The 22,628-nt window shown below is 34.9% G+C and overlaps 1 protein-coding gene across 3 annotated transcripts in view; it reads right to left on the bottom strand.

Moving 5' to 3' along the window:
- Positions 1-12,925: 12,925 nt before the first annotated feature.
- Positions 12,926-22,628, bottom strand: part of LOC135839433 (V-type proton ATPase 116 kDa subunit a 1-like) — a 30,339-nt gene continuing 20,636 nt past the window's right edge. For all 3 annotated transcript variants that reach the window (XM_065355453.1, XM_065355466.1, XM_065355457.1), the window contains exons 7-16: positions 20,029-20,241; positions 19,792-19,942; positions 19,562-19,701; positions 19,029-19,265; positions 18,833-18,942; positions 15,176-15,330; positions 14,837-15,066; positions 14,351-14,606; positions 14,064-14,235; positions 12,926-13,815 (exon numbers count right to left, since the gene is read on the bottom strand). In XM_065355453.1, coding sequence (XP_065211525.1) covers positions 13,713-13,815; positions 14,064-14,235; positions 14,351-14,606; positions 14,837-15,066; positions 15,176-15,330; positions 18,833-18,942; positions 19,029-19,265; positions 19,562-19,701; positions 19,792-19,942; positions 20,029-20,241 — 1,767 coding nt within the window. In that variant the 3' untranslated portion in view covers positions 12,926-13,712. The remainder of the gene's footprint in view (positions 13,816-14,063; positions 14,236-14,350; positions 14,607-14,836; positions 15,067-15,175; positions 15,331-18,832; positions 18,943-19,028; positions 19,266-19,561; positions 19,702-19,791; positions 19,943-20,028; positions 20,242-22,628) is intronic.

The raw sequence follows: 22,628 nt of genomic DNA, 5'->3' as shown, positions 1-22,628 counted from the left end.
TTTTCACTTTGACCCCCTCGGTGGAGTTTTGACCCCCTCCCTCCATAAAGTCAGAACATGGATTTGAAAACTTGGACGCGACCTATCAAAATGACATAAAATTTAGCGCTGAGCTCGAAAATTAAAATCAATTTTTATTTTCATCCCCTGCTCTCGCTCCTCACATTCGATTGACTGTTTTTCTCATGACTGGAATGAAGTTTGGAAGCGATGGAGCTCGGGAAAGCGTTTTTTTTTTCATATTTTATTTTTGTTCCAATTTTCTTATTTCTTTGTATTTTTTCTCGTTCTTATTTTTCTGCTTTTTTTCATTTCAACGTGTTTGTTTCGTTTGTATTTTTTGTATCTTCCATTGTTGTTTCATTTTTTTCTCGTTTTTCTCATTTTTCTGTTTTTACCCATTTCATCTTATTTTTTTTCATTTACTTACATTTTTTGCATCTTTCATTTTTATTCCATTTTTCTTGTTTGTAATTTTTTTATTGTTTTTCTTCATTTCTTATTTTATCTGATTTCTTTTCATTTATATTTTTTTTTCATCTTTCATTTCTGTTCCAATTTTCTTATCTGTTTGTATTTTTTCCCTTTCTTATTTTTCTGTTATTTTTTTTTTTCATTTCATCTCGTTTTTTTCGTTTGCATTCTTTGAATCATTGATTGTTGTTCCATTTTTTTGTATTTTTTCTCGTTCATCTTATTTTTCTGTCTTTCTTTTTTTTTTCATTTCATTTTTTCATCTTTCACGTTTGTTCTAATTTTCATTTTTTTTTTTTTTTTGGTATTTTTTTCCTTGAATATTTTTTTATATTGTCATATTGTTACATAAATCCTTATATACAGACACGTAATGTGCAACGTGTTCAATTTCATAGTTGACTTTATGGAGAGAGGGGGTCAAAACTCCACCGAGGGGGTCAAAGTGAAAAATGACTGCAATTTCCAAGCTCAGCGCGAAATTTTTTACCAATTTGATAGGTCATGTTCAAGTTTTCAAATCCATGTTCAAAAATAGTCTTTAAAGGGGAAGGGAGGGGGTGGAGATTAAATGAAAAATTTTGAAGCAAAAATGTTCCCAAGTAGCGAATATGAGATTCATTCTGATTGCGTACACATAAATCCTCAGTATCGACGTGTAATGTGCAAAGTTTGTTCAATATCATCGTTATATTCAGTTTGGGGGGCAAAACTCCACCGGGGGGGGTCAGAATTTAAAATGATTGCGATTTTTGTGTTCGGCGCGAAATTTTATACCATTTTGATGGGTCGCATCGATATTATCGAATACACAATGCATTATTTAATTCGGGGGGCGGGGGAGTGGTAACAAGCCTATTAGTGCTCATAAAATCGCGTTGTGATCGTATTTTTTCGCCGTTTTTGCGCAGTTGGGCTTCAAATAGCCCCGTCTAACAAACGTCTGAGAATCGTTCGGTCCCCAGTCATATCCTGGACATAAGAGCCATTTTACCATCAAAAATGACCAAAAATGCATAAAAATCGCAATCAAAGTGCCATAGAATGCAGTTGTGCAGAGTTTCACGAAAAAAAATTGCATACTTGGCATCGGGAGAAGTCTCCCAACACAACCCCGTCGAGTTTTTTCGGTCCCGACCATGTCCCCAAAATCACCTTTTTGAGGGTCCACCCCCTCGTTGTGCGGGGAAAAAATTTCAAAATTGCACTTTTCCAAATGGGGCAGGTAGTACCTCCATTTTGGCAGCGCATTTTTTTGGTCCCCGAAAAAAAAATACAAAATCGACTTCTAGAGCACTTTTTCGTGTATGGATTATAGTCTAAAAGGGATACTTTTTGTAAATTTTTGGCAAAAAAGCTAATTTTGTCGAATTAGAGCGAGATTTTAAAAGTTCCAACAAAAGAGGCAGTTTTTAATTTGGGAAGTTCTAGCAGAAAAAGAAACAAGATTTTTAAGCAATTTTTGAAGGAAAGTGAAACGTTTTGGAACCTTTTACATAAAAATAACAATTTCTGGTAGGTAATTTCATTAACAAGCGAACATTTTTTTATGAAGGAGGAGTCCCAATAAGGCCATTTTTTGGGCCACAGACAGTTATACCGGCTCAACCACACTTAAAATGTTGTAATAAGTGTCCCAAATACGAATCCGTGGTTAGTTAACCCAAAATGACAATTTTTTGGGCTCCAGGGGTCCCCAAAGTTGTGAATAAAAAAAGGATTTTAGGAACCACTGAGTACTATTTTCAAAAAATTTTCAAGCGTAAAATATGTGTTACCCGATAAACGTTATGCGAGGTGATTTTTCCTATTTTCGACCCTCAGGCGCAGAAATGGGGGGGGGGTTCAATTTTTGGAAAATTTTGGAATCGCCATATCGACCTTACCCCGCTAAAACGCTTTTTACAGTTAATTAGTATCTGAATGTTCCATCCTACCAAATTTTGAGCTCAATAAAATTTTCCGCTGGTACTCAAAAATTCAATTTTCCAATTTTTCGTAATTTCGATATTTTGGGAACCCCTGGAAAGCTAGAAACCTGCGATTTGCGTCAAACGTAACGTTTTCAGGCATATATTCAATTATCTTCATGAAAAAGTTTGATTAAGCTCCCTGTATATTCGTAATTTTGAACCCTTTTTTTAAAGCCCACCACTTTAGGCACCCCTAAAGAAGACGTTTATGCATATTTTTTCAAATAAATTGAAGCATATTGGAATCACAGGAAATGAAATTGTAGATAAAAATACAAAATCCGCGACTACTCTTTCTCCTCTCACATTTATCACAGCTGACGACCTTAAATCTATCTTCACCCAAAACACACTTAAGAAATGGCAAAACTTTTGGTCCCTCCAAACATCAAACAAGCTCTTTCACCACAAAAAAACTACTCAGCCTTGGAAAAACCTATCTCAACTAAATAGACTCGAAGAAATCATTATAACCAGATTGAGAATTGGCCACACAAAAATCACCCATAATCACCTCTATGAAAAGGCCCCAAAACCCACATGCCAGTTCTGCACGTCAGAACTTGTATCTGTCCAACACTTACTATTTCGCTGTCCCTCATCCTTACATCAGCACAGACTATCCCTACAAATAGATGAAAGATCCCTATTCATATCAGACGACCCTTCCGAAATTAAAAAATTTTTAGACCTATAATTAAAAATAAACTTGACCTTAACAACTCGATTTAAATCTCACACGACGGATGTAATAATCAAGTAATTACAAACACCCCCCCCCCAAAAAAAAATTAAGTTTGAAAAACACTAGCAAGAGAATTTTTCATTTGATTTTTCCTGTAACTTTCAATATTAAGCTTTTTTGGGCCAAATTTTGAGATTTTATTTCGCTGAAATCTTAAAATTTGGTCCAAAAAAGCTTAATATTGAAAGTTACAGGAAAAATCAAATGAAAAATTATCGAGCACTTGCTAGTGCGTTTCAAATGTAAATTCTTCAATTTTGTTGAAAAAATATGCATAAACGTCTTTTTTAGGGGTGCCTTAAAGTGGGGGGGGGGGGGCTCTAAAAAAAAGATTTCAAAATTACGAATAGACAGGGAGCTTAATTTAACTTTTTCACTTGAATTATTGAATACATCCCTCAAAACGTTACGTTTGGCGCAATCGCAGGGTTCTAGTTTTCCATGGGTTCCCAAAATATCGAAATTAAAATTGAAAAATTGGATTTTTGAGTACCAGCGGAAAATTTTATTGAGCTCAAAATTTGGTAGAATGAAGGTCTTTCGGATACTAATAAACCGTAAAAAGCTTTTTATAGCGGAGTTCAAAGGGGTAAGGTCGATATGGCGATTCCAAAATTTTCCAAAAATTGAAACCCCCCCCCCTTTTCTGCCCCTGAGGGTCGAAAATAGGAAAATCACCTCGCATAACGTTTACCGGGTTCAAACACGTATGTATTTTTCGCCTGATAAGTTTTTGAAAATAATAGTCAGTGGTTCCTAAAATTCTTTTTTTATTCGCAACTTTGGGAACGCCTGGAGCCCAAAAAATGGTCATTTTGGGTTAACTAACCACGGATTCGTATTTGGGACATTTATTACAACATTTTAAGAGTAGTCGAGTCGATAACACTGCGCGGGGCCCAAAAAGTAGCCTTATCTGGACTCCTCCTTTTGGTAAAAAGCAAGATTTTGACATTTTCTCCAAAAAACAGAACGATTTGATGGGAATTATTGGAAAAAATTGATACCAACTTTTTGACAATTTTTGGTAAAAGGCAAGACTTTTTAATTTATTGGCAATGAAATTAAGTTTTCGCAATTTTTTTCGAAAAGTGAGACGTTGCATTTTTTTGGTAAAAAATTACACCTATTTTATCGATAATTTTTGGCAGTTTTATGGCAAAAAAATGAGACTTTTCAATTGCAAAAATACTAAAATTTTTGTCAATTTTTGAAAAAAATAATTTTTCAAATTTTTAACAAAGGACCCATCGTTTAGCAAAAAGCAGCACTTTTTGGCAACATTAGCAAAAAAATGATACGTTTTTGCAGTCTGTGTTGAAAACGAGTGACTTTTTTCAATTTTTCGGCTAAAAAGCGAGACTTTTGGGTACCTATTAATACTTTTTGGAATTTTGTGCGAAAAAGCGTAAATTTTTAGCAAAAAACCTGACTATATTGAGCAATTTTGATGAAAGGTAAGATTTTTTATTAAGTAGGCACGTAATTTTCCATGCTGGCCTCCAAAAACAATAGAAAACCAACTAACTTCTTTAAACCCCAATTTTTTGGCCATAGGCCCCCCCTCTTCAAATTTTGGGGCTAAAGTAGATTGACAATTGGGTATCGTTATTATGTGAAGCGAACTCACTGAACACGAATATGGAGTTTGGATAAATTGTCAAAAAAAGGTCTTTGCCTACAATATATTGTCAAAAAATTAGAACTTGCTGACAATTCTGACAATGAGCAGAAGTTTTGAAAATTTTGGCTGAAAGCAACATTTTTTTTTACAAAATTAAATATGAATTTATTTTGGCAAAAAATTGTTTTTTTTTTCATCGAAAAAAATTGTTTTTTTTTTCATCGAAAAAAATTGTTTTTTTTTTTCATCGAAAAAAATTGATTTCAACAACTATTTGGCAAAAAAAAGGATTTTTTTGGAACATTTCAGCAAAAAGCAGAAGTTTTTTTTGGCAATTCTTACAAAAGTTAAGAGTTTTTCATAATTTTGACAAAAAAGAAACTTCTTTACAATTGTCACATAAACGAGACTTTTTTGACAATTTAGGCAAAAACAGAACTTTGCATACAATTCTGGAAAAAAACACAACAAGGACCTCTTAGGATAATTTTGGCAAAAGCAGGAATTTTTGAAATTTTTGCTAAGCTACTAACAAAGTTTTTTGGTCATTTCTGCGAGAAATATTATTTTGTCAAATAAGTAGAAATTGCTGACAATTTTGACAAAGAGCAGAAGTTTTGAAAAATTTGACTAAAAGCAGAACTTTTTTTTACAATACGTTGAGTACTTATTTTTGCAAAAAAAACACAAAAGTAATAAATTTTGACAATGATTTGGCAAAGAACTGGACTTTTTAGAATAATTTGGGCAAAAGAAAATTAGGAAAAAGGAAAACCTTCTACAGACCACAATACTAACTATGGATTTAAAATTTCATCTAAATAAAAAAATCTTGTTCACATAATAAAATAAAGAATTTTTAAAATAAACAAATAATGACGAAATAAACTCGTGAGAAATAATTATCCAAAATATCATACACCGTATGATTCATTGCTCCGCGAGGGCACAGGTTGTTGTCGCTAGAGGTAGTCTCTAGGTAGTAGCTCGGATCATCAAGAGGAGCCAGTCCCCCAGGACAGATGAGAAGGCGAAGACAACACCAGGGGTATTCTGCGCGTCCACGTCGTGCGGGGTGGTAACATGTTGCTGTTCGATGGACTCGGAATCGATAAACATGGCTAAAGCAGAATTCTCCGGTTGGTGGAATGACGGGGAGGAATGGCAAGTCGAAGGCCAAGCCTCTACATAAATCCGGATTACAAACAAGAATGCATAAGAGCTGCAGAACACCAACAACTCACTCGTTCCAGCCCCAGGGAAGCGCAAGAGCTTCAGAGTGAGTAGGCGAATACCAGCGCCTAAAAACTGGCAAATTCGGCTAAGGGAGTAAACCCCAACAGAAAATCATGGTGGAAGGCAACGGGAAACCAACACCATTATATTTCCCTAGAATTATATGGACATCAATTTAGCAACGGCCCTAAGTCTCCGTCAGGCTGATCCTCATCCGCCAAGGCAGCCGGATAGGGTGCTAAGAATACGCGGAGTTAAAACAAGGTGGAACAACATCAACGTCGCAACCTGGAATGTACGAACTTTGTATAAAATTGGACAACTTGCTAGTGTAATTAAAGAAGCCAGGAGATTGCAAATCGACGTGTTAGGAGTAAGTGAGACCCGATGGACTGGAAACGGTAGATACCGGGTAGATGAAAATTATGAAATGATCTTCGCTGGAAAAGACACACACGAACAAGGTGTGGGTATATTGATACATACCAGAATCAGCGATAAAATCAGTGCCATAATTCCAAAATCAGAGAGGATACTACTCGTGAGATTGGAGGTCAAGCCAAAACCAATGGTGATAATTCAAGTTTATGCGCCAACAGCGGAAAGCAGTACAGCAGAAATCAACAACTTCTACAACGACCTAGAAGAAGTGATGAGATGCTCGAAAAACAATGATGTTGTGTTTTTGATGGGAGACTTCAATGCCAAAGTTGGGAAGGATCATGGCAGCCAAGTCGCAGGGAGATACACGCTTGGAGAGCAGAATGAAAGAGGTGAAATGCTCGTAGAGTTTGCTGAAAGACACGATCTAGTAATATGCAATACCTGGTTCAAGCAGCATGAAAGAAGATTATACACATGGGTCAGTCCTGGAGATCGAGTCAGAAACCAGATAGACTATATACTTGTAAAAAGAAGATTCAGGAACACAGTGAAGAACTGTCACACATATCCTGGTGCTGACTGCAACTCTGACCACAAACTACTGGCTGCAAAATGCCAGGTAGTCTTGAAGAGCCAGAAGAAGAGCAAAGAACGATACCAACAACTTGACATTGCAAAAATCAAATCAAAAGAAGTTCAAAAGAAATTCCAAGAAGAACTGGAAAAGCAAAAGGAAGACAGGTTGGAAGAAGAACAAGGTATCGAGGAAAAGTGGCAAACATGGAAGCGGAAGGTTAAAACAGCAGCAGAAAAGTCTATTCCATTCAAAGGAAGAAGAAAACACAAACCATGGATGACTCAAGAGATACTGGATCTGATGGAAGAACGAAGACAAGCAAACAGACCAAGTAATGAATACACAGTGATAAATAATCAGATCATGGGAATGTGCAGAATGGCCAAAAACAAGTGGTATGAGGAGAAGTGTCAAGAAATAGAAGAGCTGGAGAAAAGGCACAACTCTAGAGAAATGCATACCAAAGTGAAGCAGATGATGGCCACCCACAAGAAAAGGAGAAGTGGAATAGCATATATGCGAGGAAAGGACGGAAAGTACTGTGTTACCAATCAGGAAACTGAAGAGGTCTGGATCAGCTACATACAAGAACTGTATGGAGATGATACACGTCCGGCTCAAATTGCAGTTTCATCCACAGAAGAGGCACCACGAATTGAAATGTGGGAGCTGAGGAATGCTGTGAAGCGAGCCAGAAACCACAAAGCAGTGGGAGAAGATCTCATACCAGCAGACTTGATCAAACATTTAACACCAGAGTATGAAAAGGAGCTGCTGAAGATAATAAACAAAATATACGATGAAGGCACGCTGCCTAAGGACTTCAAAGCAGTAAATTTTGTACCAATACCAAAAAAGAACAACTCGCAAAAATGCTCCGAATATAGAACCATCGCACTGATGAGCCACGCACTGAAGCTACTACTCTCCATCATAAATGCCAGAATTGAGAAGAAGATTGATGAAAATCTAAGCGAAACACAATATGGCTTTGTAGCAAAAAAAGGGACGAGAGATGCAATTGCCCTGCTGAAAGTGATCATTCAAAGAGCACTGAATGCAAATAGGGAAATCATTGCTTGCTTCGTCGATTATGAAAAAGCATTTGATCGTGTCAACCATGAGAAGATGTTGGAGATCCTGGAAAAATACAATATCGATAACAAAGACCTGCAAATAATCAAGAACCTGTACTGGGAGCAAAGCGCTAACATCAAGATTGGAACTGAGTACTCGGAGAACGGATGTGGAATAAAGAGAGGTGTGAGGCAAGGATGCCCCCTCTCACCCAGGTTGTTCAATGTGTATGCAGAAGAAATAATGAGAGAAGCGCGAATCGAACGAATGGGATTCAAGATCAACGGCAAGAGAATAAATGAAATAAGTTATGCAGATGACAAAGTGATCCTTGCTGAGACAGAGGCGCAGATGCAGAAAATGATCAACCAAATCAACAGTGCTGGATTAAAATATGGAATGAAAATAAATGCAGGCAAGACCAAGGTGATGAGATTTACGAAAGGAGATGATAAAGAGGTCAAAATCAACATCGGATCACAAGAAATTGAAAATGTAAAGCAATTCAGGTACCTTGGAGCACTGATAAACAACGATGGTAGAGATCATAAAGAAATCAAATCACGGATTGGAATGGCAAAGACCGCTTTCAACAACCTTGCCAATGTGCTGGGAAATCGAACGATGAGTATTGATCTGAGGAAGAGAATTATGCGATGCTACGTATGGACCGTTCTGAAGTATTCCTGCGAAACATGGACCATGAGTGCAGAATGCGAGAAGAAAGTATCCGCTTTTGAGATGTGGTGCTATCGAAGGCTACTACGGATCTCATGGAAGGACTTCATTACCAACAAGGAAGTACTAGCAAGAATAGGAGAGGAGCGGAAAGTCGTAGTTGAAGACATCAAAAACAGAAAGCTAAAGTATTTAGCTCATAAAATACGAGAAAACGGTATTTTCATGCTAGCGGTACAGGGGAAAATCCAAGGAAGATCGATGAGAGGGAGGAAACGATCGGAACTGTTAACAACAAACTCACCGGCCAACTCCCCCTGCAAGACCCTGAATGAAACAATTAGATACGCTAGATACCGGCTAATATAGATGGACATATACGCTATCTCCTGTAAAGGAGCGCGACTACGACGACGACGACGACGACGATGATTCATTATAATCTCGTAATTCGTTCCAAATAGGGTTCAGTGATCTCATAATCGAGATATATCATTTTAATTTAGAAAGTAGTCGAACCTACGTCATATTTTTAATTAAACCATATCAAGATAATTATAAGAAAACTGAGTCCATATTTTAAGAATATTTCAAATTTATATATCAGGTATTTCTATTCGCTTTTTAATTAAAGCAATTCTAACCTAAAAGGGAGCTTTACCACATCTCACTTACGCAGTTCGAAACCTATAATCCTTTGCATAAAAATCCCTTTTCCAATTTTAATTATAGATACCACAAATTTTTACAAAAGTTATGAGTTTTTTATAATTTTGATAAAAAAAGAACTTCCTTATAATTTTGACATAAATGAGACTTTTTTGACAATTTAGGCAAAAAGACAATTCCGGCAAAAAACATTATGAGGAGTTTTCAAGATAATTTTGACAAAAGCAGGAATTTTCAAAATTTTTGCTACTAACAAAGTTCTTTGGTCATTTCTGCAAAAAAAAAAAAAAAATGACTTTTTTGATAAGGTCATAAAACAGGTTTTTTTAAAAAAGAAACTTCTGTACAATTTTGGCAAAAATGATTCTTTTTTGACAATTTTTCTGGCTAAGTACGTACGAGTATAAAAATTTTTAAAACATTTTCGCAAAGAACATTGTGCTTTTTTTTGCTATTCTTACAAAAACAAAGGTTGAGATTTTTTAATAATTTTGGCAAACAGCAGGTCTTCTTTTTTATTTTTACAAAAAAAAAAGTATTATTTTTTGATAACGTGATAAGATTATTTTTCGACAATTTTATGGCCAAAAACACTGTATTTTTTGACAATTTCGACAAAAGTGAGGATTTTTTTTTATAATTTTGACGGAAACGAGGTTAAGCATTTTGAAATTTTCAAAATTTGAAAGTTGAACTTTCATATTGAAAATTCAAATTTCAAAATGGCGCTGTAAGTGGGAGCTACCATTTAAAATTCTGAAAAAATTTCCATAGATGTACCTTTTGATGTTTTTTTGAAATATCTAAGTTTCGAGATGGGATCTCTTAACGGAGGGGGAGCACCCCCACCCCCAATTTTGAGTAAAACTTTCGAAAAATAAACATGGGACATGTGATATATCGAATTGTATGTTTTTGGTAACGCTGAACACGAATATGACGTTAGATGTTTGATTGGACCCCATCCACAGCCACCAGCGCCTCCCCAAATGGAGTAAAAGTTTAAAATATGGTTTCTTTCGTGCGACACATCAAATAGTATGTTTCTGGTGACGCTGAATACGAATATGACGTCAGATTTCTGATTGGACCCCATCTACGGTCTCCAACAACTTTTTTGGACTTTTACCAATTGGGGAAGATTCTGGAGCCATGGGTGAGGTCAATTTGAAAAACTACGGCCATTTTCGTGTTCAGCGATATCGAAAACCTACTATTTCATGTGTCACACGATTGAAACACTTTTTTTCAGGTAACCCCCCCCCCTCTGGGGAGGTGCTGGGGGCTGTGCATGGGGTCCAATCAAAAATCTGACGTCATATAGTCGTATTAAGCGTCACCAAAAACGTACTATTTCCAGGATTTTTTGGGCAATCTTGGTCAGAACAGGACCGTTTGACAATGTTGGCAAAAATTAAGCTTTCTTGACAATTTTTTTTTCCAATTTTTGATTAATTTGTTGAAAATTGGCGCTTTTTGACATTCATCCCACTCCCAAATTAACTTTCTTCGACGGTTCTAACGAAAAATGAGAATCTGCTGACAATTTTGGCAGAAATAAAGTATCTTTGACAATAGTTTTGAGAGAGATGGACTTTTGTTGACAATTGTACCAAAATAGTCATTTTTATCAAAAATAAGCCAAAATTACCTAATCATTGTTATCAAAAATAGTCAAAATATATCAATTTTATCAAAGATAAGTCAAAATTGACCAAGTTGATCAAAATGCGTCAAAAGTGACACATTTTATCAAAAAGAAGTCAGAATTGATGTTTTATCAAAATTTGTCAAAAATGACCATTTTCATCAAAATTTGTCAAAATTTGTCAAAATTGACCAATTTTATCAAAAATGAGTCAAGATTGGACAAGTTTATCAAAATGTGTCAAAACTGACAAATTTTATCAAAAAGAAGTCAAAATTGATCTCTTAAAATTGACCAATTTTATCAAAAATAAGTCAAAATTGTCCAAGTTTATCAAAATTAATCAGTTTCATCAAATTTGTCAAAAATGGTCATTTTTATCAAAATTTGTCAAAATTGACCAATTTTATTATAAATAAGTCAAAATTTACCATTGCTATCAAAAATTGTCAAAATATTCAATTCTGACAATATTTTTACAATTTTTGATAAAAAAGATGAATTTGGACTTATTTTGATAAAATTGGTCATTTTTGATTTTGACAATTTAACTCAGGTTTTTTTTCACAATTTTTGATAGAAATGGTCCATTTTGACGTTTTTTTGATAATTATTGATATATTTTGACTAGGTATTTTTGATGAAAATGGTCAAATTTCTTTTTGATAAAATTGGTCAATTTTGTTTCATGTTTGATAAAAGTGGTCTATTTCTATTGTGAAAAGAGGCTGGAACAAGGGTCATAGCGCCGCGACTGTGTGAGAACAGCCACATGTTAGAAGATGTCAACTCGAGACTTCTAGTAGTGAGGTTGTTCTTTGATCATACAAAAAAGCCAACTCTTAAGGACAATCAGATCAGCCCCCAGTTCATTAGGGTGAAGTACTTTGCAGATATCAAATACCAAAATGTGGTGTGTAGGATAGTTGATAGGGCTATGGACCAGCTAGTTATAGCCAACGATCTGGGACACCACGCTACAGCCTGATCTTCACAAACCACAGATACACCAACTCGATGAAATAATATCTTGTGCTCAGAGCTATAAAGGAGAGATTCTACCATCCAGTGGGGCCAGCTTCTGCTGTGTCCTTCCTGCTTCCATACAGGGAGTACCTAAGCATTAGTGAACTGCATGCCAGGGAACTGACCCCTGCTCAGGTGAAGAGTATACTTCAATATATCAAAAAAACTGCGAGGCACAGATCCAGAGGAACAACTGGGGACGTATATCAGTCAGATCAAATGGAGTATTTTACGATAGAAGAACTAGAAGATGAGTAAGCGTATTCTTATTCGGACTTTGGAAATTAGTTAAGCAAGCGCTCCTAGAGTGCATCAAGGGCCTTATGGTGACTGAGAGTTTGCCCCCCCCCCCGAACATGTTGGTGTGGCTACCTGAACAAGATGTCATAATTGGGAAAATGCGCGCATAATCTTTTCTGTGCGCGCATATGCGTGCATGATGAGAATATGCAGGCATCCACATTTTTTTCAATTTTTTGCCAAAAATCTGTTTTTACTTTGAAAATTTCTGGAATTTTAACGTTTACTGATGAAAAAAGGTGCTGCAGCGCTCATTTTGGATCTATTTTAGTTTCATATGCACAAATTATGAACCAGAATTACCAGATGAGTATTTTGATATGTTACTCGATTTATTTTTTTCAAGTGCGAGTGCGCATGAGAAAGATTATGCGCGCATGTCGGATAGAATATGCGCGCAATTTATTAATAAAATACCCCCAGCACCCCCACCGCTTGGTGCGGATTGGGGAAAAATTTGAAAAAAACCACCCTCCCCCTTCCCAAAAAAAACTACAAAAACAAATAGCAAAAATTACAATACAACTTCAACATGGTATATTTAAAACACTGCTGGTTTATTTATTTAAAACTAAACACGCGAAATAAAATGATGAATTAACTATGTAAATGCTACGATAATCGCACACACTTCATGATTTTCTGCATTAACGCAGCAATGATGGGTTATCTACATCACAATTCAATGAGAATCATTCTCCATTTGTAGTTTGTACGATCATCTTTGGTAGGTAATCTATGGTTTTACTTCTCTATTCTTCACGTCATTGTAAATAGTACTCGTATATCCATAGGTAAATTATTCAAATAAATATATAGGAAATAGAAATCGGTATTATACACACATAATTTCAAGCAACTAATTAAATCGAATACTCGCTACACTAATTAAAATTTAAAATTCAAGCCGGTCTTCTACATGATTCTATTAAAGTAACTAACATAACCACGTAAAATAACTCAGCCATCAGGAATACACAGTAGACCATTAAATAAATTTTCAATAAAACTATCTAATTAAGTACACAACTTGTAAACAAGTAGGAAAAAAGAATACAATAAGTGAGTATGAATGATCATAATACTTGATCAAACGAATGAAAAGGAGGGGGGAAATGGTAAGACCTACTGATGGAACGATTAATTGGCACGGACTTATAATATTGTATAAGTACATGTAAATATCAATAGGATGGGATACACATGGCTGAACAAGATTTGCGCGCCGAAATAGATTTTAAATAACTATAAAAAACAAAAAACATGATCGAACTGGTTAAAATTTATGAAATAATCATCGTTTACTCTTCTAGACTGGACGATGCTGTAGCTAGGATGATTTCGAAAGAGAATGGCGTAAAACTGTAACCGAGACCGGAGTAGAATTTACTTTGGAATTCGACCCTGCAATGCAACGATAAAAACACAATTAGAATTATTGTAAAACTGTAATCCAGATCATTAAACCAAAAGCTGGGTAGTGAGGGTTGATGTATTGATGTCCCAGCAAACAATCCATATGCATATCAATATGTGATCAAATATCAACATTTATCAATATCTCTCGAAAAAGATGTACTTAGTGATTCATCGATATAAATTTTTTTCAAATATCATCACTAATTCTCTGGCTAATATCTCAGCAGACTTACCAATGTAACCGAAGTGTGTGCAAGAAGGCAGACAGACCTTCCATCAGGACGAGAATGCCAACGGTTAATACAGCCCAGAAAGCGAACATTGCCCATAACATGACACCTCCTATCCAACTCTCGCTTTGTAATCCGTTTCTCATAACCATACTCCACAATACCTCCGATAATTCTAGAATAAATCAACAACACATACATTAATAATTCACAATTACAACTTCTTAACAAAACAAAAGACTATAGATTAGAATTGACCACAAAATAGGGTCACAGGGTGCGAAACTTACGAGCATGAGCTAAGGATAAGGCCCATAAACGCAGATACGAAGCGGTATGACTGATCGATCCGAGCACATATTCGATAGTGTGGATTCCTTGGTAGATAAAGAGTTCTCCGATATCTTCTTCGTCTCCGTGACCGCCATGTCCTCCACCGCCTCCTTCGGGTTTAGCAGCTGCTGCCGGAGGATGCGACGTTACGTTGTTGGAATTTGCGTGTCCGTCGATGTCGCCATTTTCTCCAACTATGTGGTTGTTGGCGAGCTAAACAGGATGAAAAAAAAATTCAATTATGTGCAAATTCAGTTCGAGTTTTTTTCGATTAAATATGCTCTATCATCGTGAGAAAGTTTGGTAAGGCAGAAAACTTGGGAGGACAGTTTGAGCATTTTTTTTCCAACACTATCTGCATTTTTGACAATTCTTATTCATTTTTGATAACTTTTAGTAAACTGAGCAAGTGATCATTAATTTTTACGCAAAGTTGTACTGACCATTTCGTGTTCCTTCTTTCTGGCCCTCATGATATGGACCGGTTTAGCGAACAACATCCACGGAATGCATAACATAGCTATGAATAACAGGAACTTTTGCAGCGGCTCCTGGATACCGAACATATACACACTGCCGCAATTGGGTAACGGAGTCACGTTGTACTTGAACAGCACCATGTTGATAAATGTGATTAAAATCGAAGGAGCACATCCGGGTCCGGATTTGAAATCTGATCAATTAAAACCAAAAACCAATATTTAATCATTTCCATACATTATAATATGTACTGCGTCAGTACGACCTTATTTGAGATTAAAAACTATAAATGAATAACTCACCCTCTATTTCAGCATCTCCTGTAAGCGTGCGGTCCAAAGGTCCATAGAGCATCCATTTCAGGAACATCAAAAGCACCATGTACAAGAAAAGGAATGTTAAGAATATAACTTGTGGTATGAATTCGCAGATAATGTTCAATGGCCTCTTGAAGTACCTGCAGCATATGGTCAAAAACAAAAATACCATAAAATCGATTCATTAAAAATGAGTTAACTTTGTTGAAGTCAAGATATGAAATCACACAGAATATTGTACGTAGTCAGTTTTTTTTTTCGTGGGGCACGCAGGGGTATCCAGTACCTTCAAAGTGTCCTCAAAGTTGGCAAAAAAAAAAACAAGTTTCTTAGTAATTTTGGCAAAAAGCAGGAATTTTTCAACAATTTTAACAAGAATTGGATTTTTTGAACAATCTTGGCCAGAACAGAACTGACAATTTTTGGCAAAAATTGGTCTATTTTTGACAATTTAACCAATAATGGACACTTTTCGACAATTTCATTTCAACAAAAAATTAACACTTAGTTTTTGTTCAAAATCCCAAATTTTTGAACCAATATTGAATATGAGCAAATTTTCAATTTTGCACCTTCTCTTTTGGGACACATTTTGGGGTCTAGGGTCAAGTGGTCTTCAAAAATTAAATCTGTTCCTTTAAAACCCCACCGTTTGATACCCATACAATATTTTTTGAAAATTATTCTGAGGCCCATTACCTTCAAAAATGAATTTTGCCCTTTCAGAAACCCACATTTTGACACCAATATTATGATTTTGAAAAAATTTTCGTTTTCCATATATTTTTTGGGGCCTATGTAAATTTTAAAGATACCCAAATATTGCCATAAAAACTGAAAAAAATAAAAGAATGTAGGGGGGGGGGAGATCGAAATGAAATTTGACAAGAAAAAGATGCTTTGAAGCAGTTTTATATTAAAAAACCTATTTTTCTGGATTTCAACGAAAATATGTACTTGCCAAAAATTGACACCTTCTGACTTGACAATTTTGATAAAAACGGGATTTTTTGGGCAATCTTGGTCAGAACAGGACCGTTTGACAATGTTGCCAAAAATTAACCTTTTTTGACAATTTGACCAATTTTTGATCAATTTGTTGAAAATTGGCGCTTTTCGACATTCACCCTCCCCCCTCCCCCAAATTAACACTCTTTAACAGTTCTAACAAAAACCGAGAATCAATTTGTTGACAATTTTGGTAAAAATAGAGTATCTTTGACAATAGTTTCGACAGAGATGGACTTTTGTTGACGATTGTACCAATAGACATTTTTATCAAAAATAAGCCAAAATTAATCATTGTTATCAAAAATATTCAAAATATATCAATTTTATCAAAAATAAGTTACAATTGACCATTGTTATCAAAAATTGTCAAAATATATCAATTTTATCCAAAGATAAGTCAAAATTGACCAAGTTTATCAAAATTTGTCAAAACTGACAAATTTTATCAAAAAGAAGCCAAAATTGATCGGTTTTATCAAAATTTGTCAAAATTGACCAATTTTATCAAAAATTGTCAAAATTGACCAATTTTATCAGAAATTGTCAAAATTGACCAATTTTATCAAAAATTGTCAAAATTGACCAATTTTATCAAAAATTGTCAAAATTGACCAATTTTATCAAAATTTGTCAAAATTGACCAATTTTATCAAAAATAAGTCAAAATTTACCATAGCTATCAAAAATTGTCATAATACATACACAAATTTCATCAAAGATGAGTCAAAATTGACCTTTTCCATCAAAAATTGTCAAGGTCAATTTTGAATATTTTGATTAAAGTGGTCTTAATTTTGACAATTTTGGATAAAAAAAGTTGCAAAAATTGGTCAATTTTGACAATTCTTAATAACTGGTCTTTTTTCACAATTTTTTTATAGAAATGGTCCATTTTGACGTTTTTTTTTTTTTTTGTTGATAAAATTGATATTACTCGTATTTTGACTATATTTGATAAAAATGGTCAAACTTCTTTTTGATAAAATTGATCAATTTTGTTTCATGTTTGATAAAAGTGGTCTATTGTGAAAATTTTTGATAAAAACTGGTCAATTTTGACAATTTTTAATAACTGGTCTTTTTTCACAAGTTTTGATAAAAATGGTCTATTTTGACGTTTTTTTTTTGTTTTTGATAGAATTGATATATTTTGACTATTTTTGATAAAAATGGTCAAACTTCTTTTTGATAAAATTGATCAATTTTGTTTCATGTTTGATAAAAGTGGTCTATTGTGAAAATTTTTGGTAAAAACTGGTCAATTTTAACAAATTATGAAAAAATAGTCAATTTTTACTATTTTTGATAAAAACGGCCAGTTTGGACCTTTTTTTAATGAAACTGGTCAACTTTGACAATTCATGATGAAATAAAGTCAATTTTGACAAATTTTGATGAACATGTTCTACTTTTGATAAGAATGATCAATTTTTACAATTTTTAATTTTGAAAAAGGGTAACTTTTGTCTTATTTTTGGTAAAAGTGGTCAACTTTGAAAACTGTAGATAAAAATGGTCAATTCTGACAGTTTTTGTGGTCATTTTTGACAATTGTTGATTGAAGTGGTCAAATTTTGATAAATTTTTATAAAAACAGTGAGCTTTGACAAAACAATTCTTGATTATTTCATTTAATAATTGACGCTTTCTGACATGTCGGATTTCTCCCTCCTCCCCCGGGAAAAAAATAAATTGATATTCTACGACAATATTGACTTTGATAAAAACTTGATTTTTTTCTGCAATCCTGGTCAGAACAAGACTGTTCGACAATTTTGGCCAAAATTAGCCTTTTTTTTGATAATGTTACCAAAATTATTGTCACATAATTGACGATTTTTGTTAAAAAAAAACCCACACTTTGAACCAATATCAAATTTTACCAAATTTTTTAGTTTTGCATCTTATCTTTTTGGACACATTTCGGAAACTAGCGTCAAGTGGTTTTCAAAAATTGAATCTGCTCCTTCAAAACCCCACCGTTTGATAGCCTTACGTTTTTTTCGTTGAAAATTTTCGGTTTTGATCCTTCCTCTCTGAGACTTTTTCCAAGGTTTGAGGTCAAATGACCATCACTTCAAAATCAAAATTGAATTTTTCTTCTCCAAATATCCACAATTTGTTCTCAAAATGATGATTTCTAAATTATTTTGGTTTTTTAACCACTTTCTTGGGACTCATTGGAGGGGGGGGGGGTTAGGGGTCAAATCGTCAACAAAAATGAATTCTGCTCATTGAAACACCCACGTTTTGATACTAATATTGTATTTTTTTGGAAATTTTCAGTTTCGTTCCCCCTTCCCCTTGTTGAAAAAAAATTTTTAAAATTGAAGGACGCGAAAATTGATTTTTTTTGACAATTTTACTAAAAATGGACACCTCGATTATTTGCTAAAAATCAACGGTTTTTTTTACATTTTTTTCCAAAGCCACATTTTTTGACCTGAGCAAATTTGGCAATAAAAAACGTAACTTTTTTTGGCAATTATCAATCAAATAAAAGGACTTTTTAAACAGATATGGCGAAAATCAATTTTTTCGGATGTTTGTGGTGGGGAGGGGGTACAAAAAATTATTCGAAACTTGGCGTGCTCCCAAAAAAATCCTGTAATGTACATATAGTTAACTTACGTATGATTCGAGTAACTCAAAATTACACCGAACAACATGTGAAATACTCCGAAAATGATGGAGATCTTCATTTTGTACGCGTTCAGGTAGACGATTTTATTGGAGGCCAACTAAAATCGAGACAAAATTTTTACAAAATGAAGAAAAAAACCACGATATTATTTACCACGAGCTGAACAGGATGTGAATATCTTACCTGCCACACAGGATCGATACCAAATGGATACGGTGTTCCGGTGTAGTCAAAACTTGGATTAAGTGTCAAGTCTGGGTTGGTCTCGTAGACTGATTCATTCACACTTTTCACCTTCCAGTGGGAGCCGAATGTGTTCAATGATTTGGAGAACACGTCGTTGTAAATGAGACCAGTGTACATGGAGAATAATCCCATCAACAGTATGACGTAACGACCGCCGAAAAATATGTTCCAAATCTGCAAACAAAAAATAATTTCAATGAAAAATCTGAGGACCTGATACATTATAAGGGTCAATTTGATATTTTTTTTTTTTTTTCATTTTTGACACAAATTTGAATTTTAAAAAAAATCGTCAGAAATAGAAATCTCCCTCCCATCCACCTTTGTCAAAAAATGTAAATTCCCCCCCCCCCACCATAAATTTTCTCAAGGTATGATTGGATGGAAACGTTTACGATTCGTCCTCATCTATGTAATCAAAATTCGAAAGAGATAACTCGAAGTAATATAATTTCAATCAAGCCACTCACCTCGTTATCGGTTTTCTTGGCAGCTAAGGGCTTCTCTTTCATCACCATCCATGCGGCGAACAACGCCATCAACACACCGTGTCCGAAATCGCCAAACATGACAGCGAATAAAAATGGGAATGTAATGATTGAATATGGCGCTGCGCAAATCAATAGCATCAATTTCATTAGATCGACGAGTTCTCTCAATTTGAAAATATATAAACGTGTTCGAAGCATTTCACACTTACTCGGATTATTTTCTCTATAAGTGGCAATACCGTAAGCATCGAATAAGGCTTGGAAAGCGCTGGTAAACTTATTAGTTCGATTATACGTCGGAGGATCTTCGAACGTATCCATACGATTTAAAATTGGAGGAACAGAGCTACCGCTTCTTTCCTGTAGCATAAAAATACGTACATAAGTAGTTATGGAAAATTTCATTTTTAACTTGTCCAATATATTTAAAAATTATAAGTACTCACAATTCCTCGACGTAAAGCCAATTGGATGGATTCGGTATCTAATAAAGGCACCCAGCATTCAGCTATCAGACATTTTTGGGTAACATCTAAATTGAACAAATTCAACGTGTGGTAAATGGCTTTGATTTTGCGCACTTTAACGAACCAATTCTTGACATTCTTGGCTGCAGCGACGAGAACTCTATGTCTGTGGTCTTGTGTTTGACCCAATACCTGTGAAAAAAAATCAAAATTTTAAATTACGTACCAATCTGCTATACGTATTCTGGCACATGACAATAGGAATAATTGCACCCCCCCCCACGGGGCAGATCACATAGGATAATTTTTTCTACATTTTAAAGCAAACTTGCCAAAAAAAAAGTTGGCCTTAAGTATAACAAAGTACTTTTTTCAATTTTTCGTGAATTTTTGAAAATCAAATTTAGGACAGAAATAAGAAAAAAAATCAAAATTTCATCAAATTGACCGAGAAAGCTGAAATTTGGAATATAATTTCGACCAGCCAAATCGATTGGAAACGGGTTCAAAACGTTTTGAGCAATTCTGGAGGATCCAGCAGATTTTTGAAACTTAAAATTTCATCAAGTGAAGTTGGAAATCCGAAATTTACACTGCATTCCAACTCCAACACGTTATTTAGTCGACTGCTGGTGGATTCGTGTCATTTTGGAGCCTCCAGCGAATTTTTGGAAATTACTGGAGCCTCCAGCAGATTTCGAAACATGGAAAACGTCATCAAATGTAGTTGGAAAGCAAAAATTTATAATTTCAATACACTATGAAGTCGATGGCAGGTTGTTTCAAGTCGTTTTGGAGCCTCCAGCGACTTTTTGAAAATTACTAGAGCCTCCAGCAGATTTTGAAACTTGGAAAATGTCATCAAATGTAGTTGGAAAGCAGAAATTTATAATTTCAATACGCTATGAAGTCAATGGCAGATGGTTTCAAGTCGTTTTGGAGCCTCCAGCAACTTTTTGTAAATTACTGGAGCCTCCAGCAGATTTCGAAACTTGAAAAATGTCATCAAATGTAGTTGGAAAGCAGAAATACATAATTTCAATACGCTATGAAGTCAATTTCAGGTGGTTTCAAGTCGTTTTGGAGCCTCCAGCGACTTTTTGTAAATTACTGGAGCCTCCAGCAGATTTCAAAACTTGAAAAATTTCATCAATTTTAGTTGGAGAGCAGAAATACATAATTTCAATACGCTATGAAGTCAATTTCAGGTGGTTTCAAGTCGTTTTGGAGCCTCCAGCGACTTTTTGTAAATTACTGGAGCCTCCAGCAGATTTCAAAACTTGAAAAATTGCATCAATTTTAGTTGATAAGCAGAAATACATAATTTCAATACCAGGGTGTCTAACAAAATTTCTCCGAAGAAATGCAGTACTTTTACAGTACCTTTTGCATTACCTTATTTTTTTTTTATCCAGCTTACACCGACTCCCCCCCCCCCCGCACCAAGAAAAAATATTTTTGAACCGGGTGGAAAATTTTTACAAGTATTAATTTAACAAGTGTTGCCATCTTTTGAGGTACAAAATGAACATTTTTTTTTTTAATTTTCACCAATTAATTCATTTTGAGGTTTTTAAAAAATTTTAAATCAATGATTCTGAGAAAAAATACAGTACTTTTGAGGCAAAACGCAGTACTTTGCAGTACTTGCAGTACCGAGGATTTCAATGCAGTACTTTTACAGTACTTGCAGTACCTGCAGTACCTGTTAGACACCCTGAATACGCTAGGAAGTCGATTTAAGGTGGTTTCAAGTCGTTTTGGAGCCTCCAGCGACTTTTTGGAAAATACTGGATCCTACAGCAGATTTTGAAACTTGGAAAATGTCATCAAATGTAGTTGGAAAGCAGAAATTTATAATTTCAATACGCCATGAAGTTGATGGTAGGTGGTTTCAAGTCGTTTTGGAGCCTCCAGCGACTTTTTGTGAATTACTGGAGCCTCCAACAGATTTCGAAACTTGAAAAATTGCATCAATTTTAGTTGGAAAGCAGAAATACATAATTTCAATACGCTAGGAAGTCAATTTCAGGTGGTTTCAAGTCGTTTTGGAGCCTCCAGCGACTTTTTGTAAATTACTGGAGCCTCCAGCAGATTTCAAAACTTGAAAAATTGCATCAATTTTAGTTGGAAAGCAGAAATACTTAATTTCAATACGCTAGGAAGTCGATTTCTGGTGGTTTCAAGTCGTTTTGGAGCCTCCAGCGACTTTTTGGAAATTACTGAATCCTACAGCAGATTTTGAAACTTGGAAAATGTCATCAAATGTAGTTGGAAAGCAGAAATTTATAATTTCAATACGCCATGAAGTCGATGGCAGGTGGTTTCAAGTCGTTTTGGAGCCTCCAGCGACTTTTTGTAAATTACTGGAGCCTCCAGCAGATTTCGAAACTTGAAAAATTTCATAAATTTTAGTTGAAAAGCAGAAATACATAATTTCAATACGCTAGGAAGTCAATTTCAGGTGGTTTAAAGTCGTTTTGGAGCCTCCAGCGACTTTTTGTAAATTACTGGAGCCTCCAGCAGATTTCGAAACTTGAAAAATTCTATCAATTTTAGTTGGAAACAGAAATACATAA

Source organism: Planococcus citri, chromosome 1 (assembly GCF_950023065.1).
Source record: "Planococcus citri chromosome 1, ihPlaCitr1.1, whole genome shotgun sequence".
NCBI classification, from domain to species: domain Eukaryota; kingdom Metazoa; phylum Arthropoda; class Insecta; order Hemiptera; family Pseudococcidae; genus Planococcus; species Planococcus citri.
Note: the sequence above shows the minus strand (reverse complement) of the source record. Positions and strands in the feature narration are given on the sequence as shown.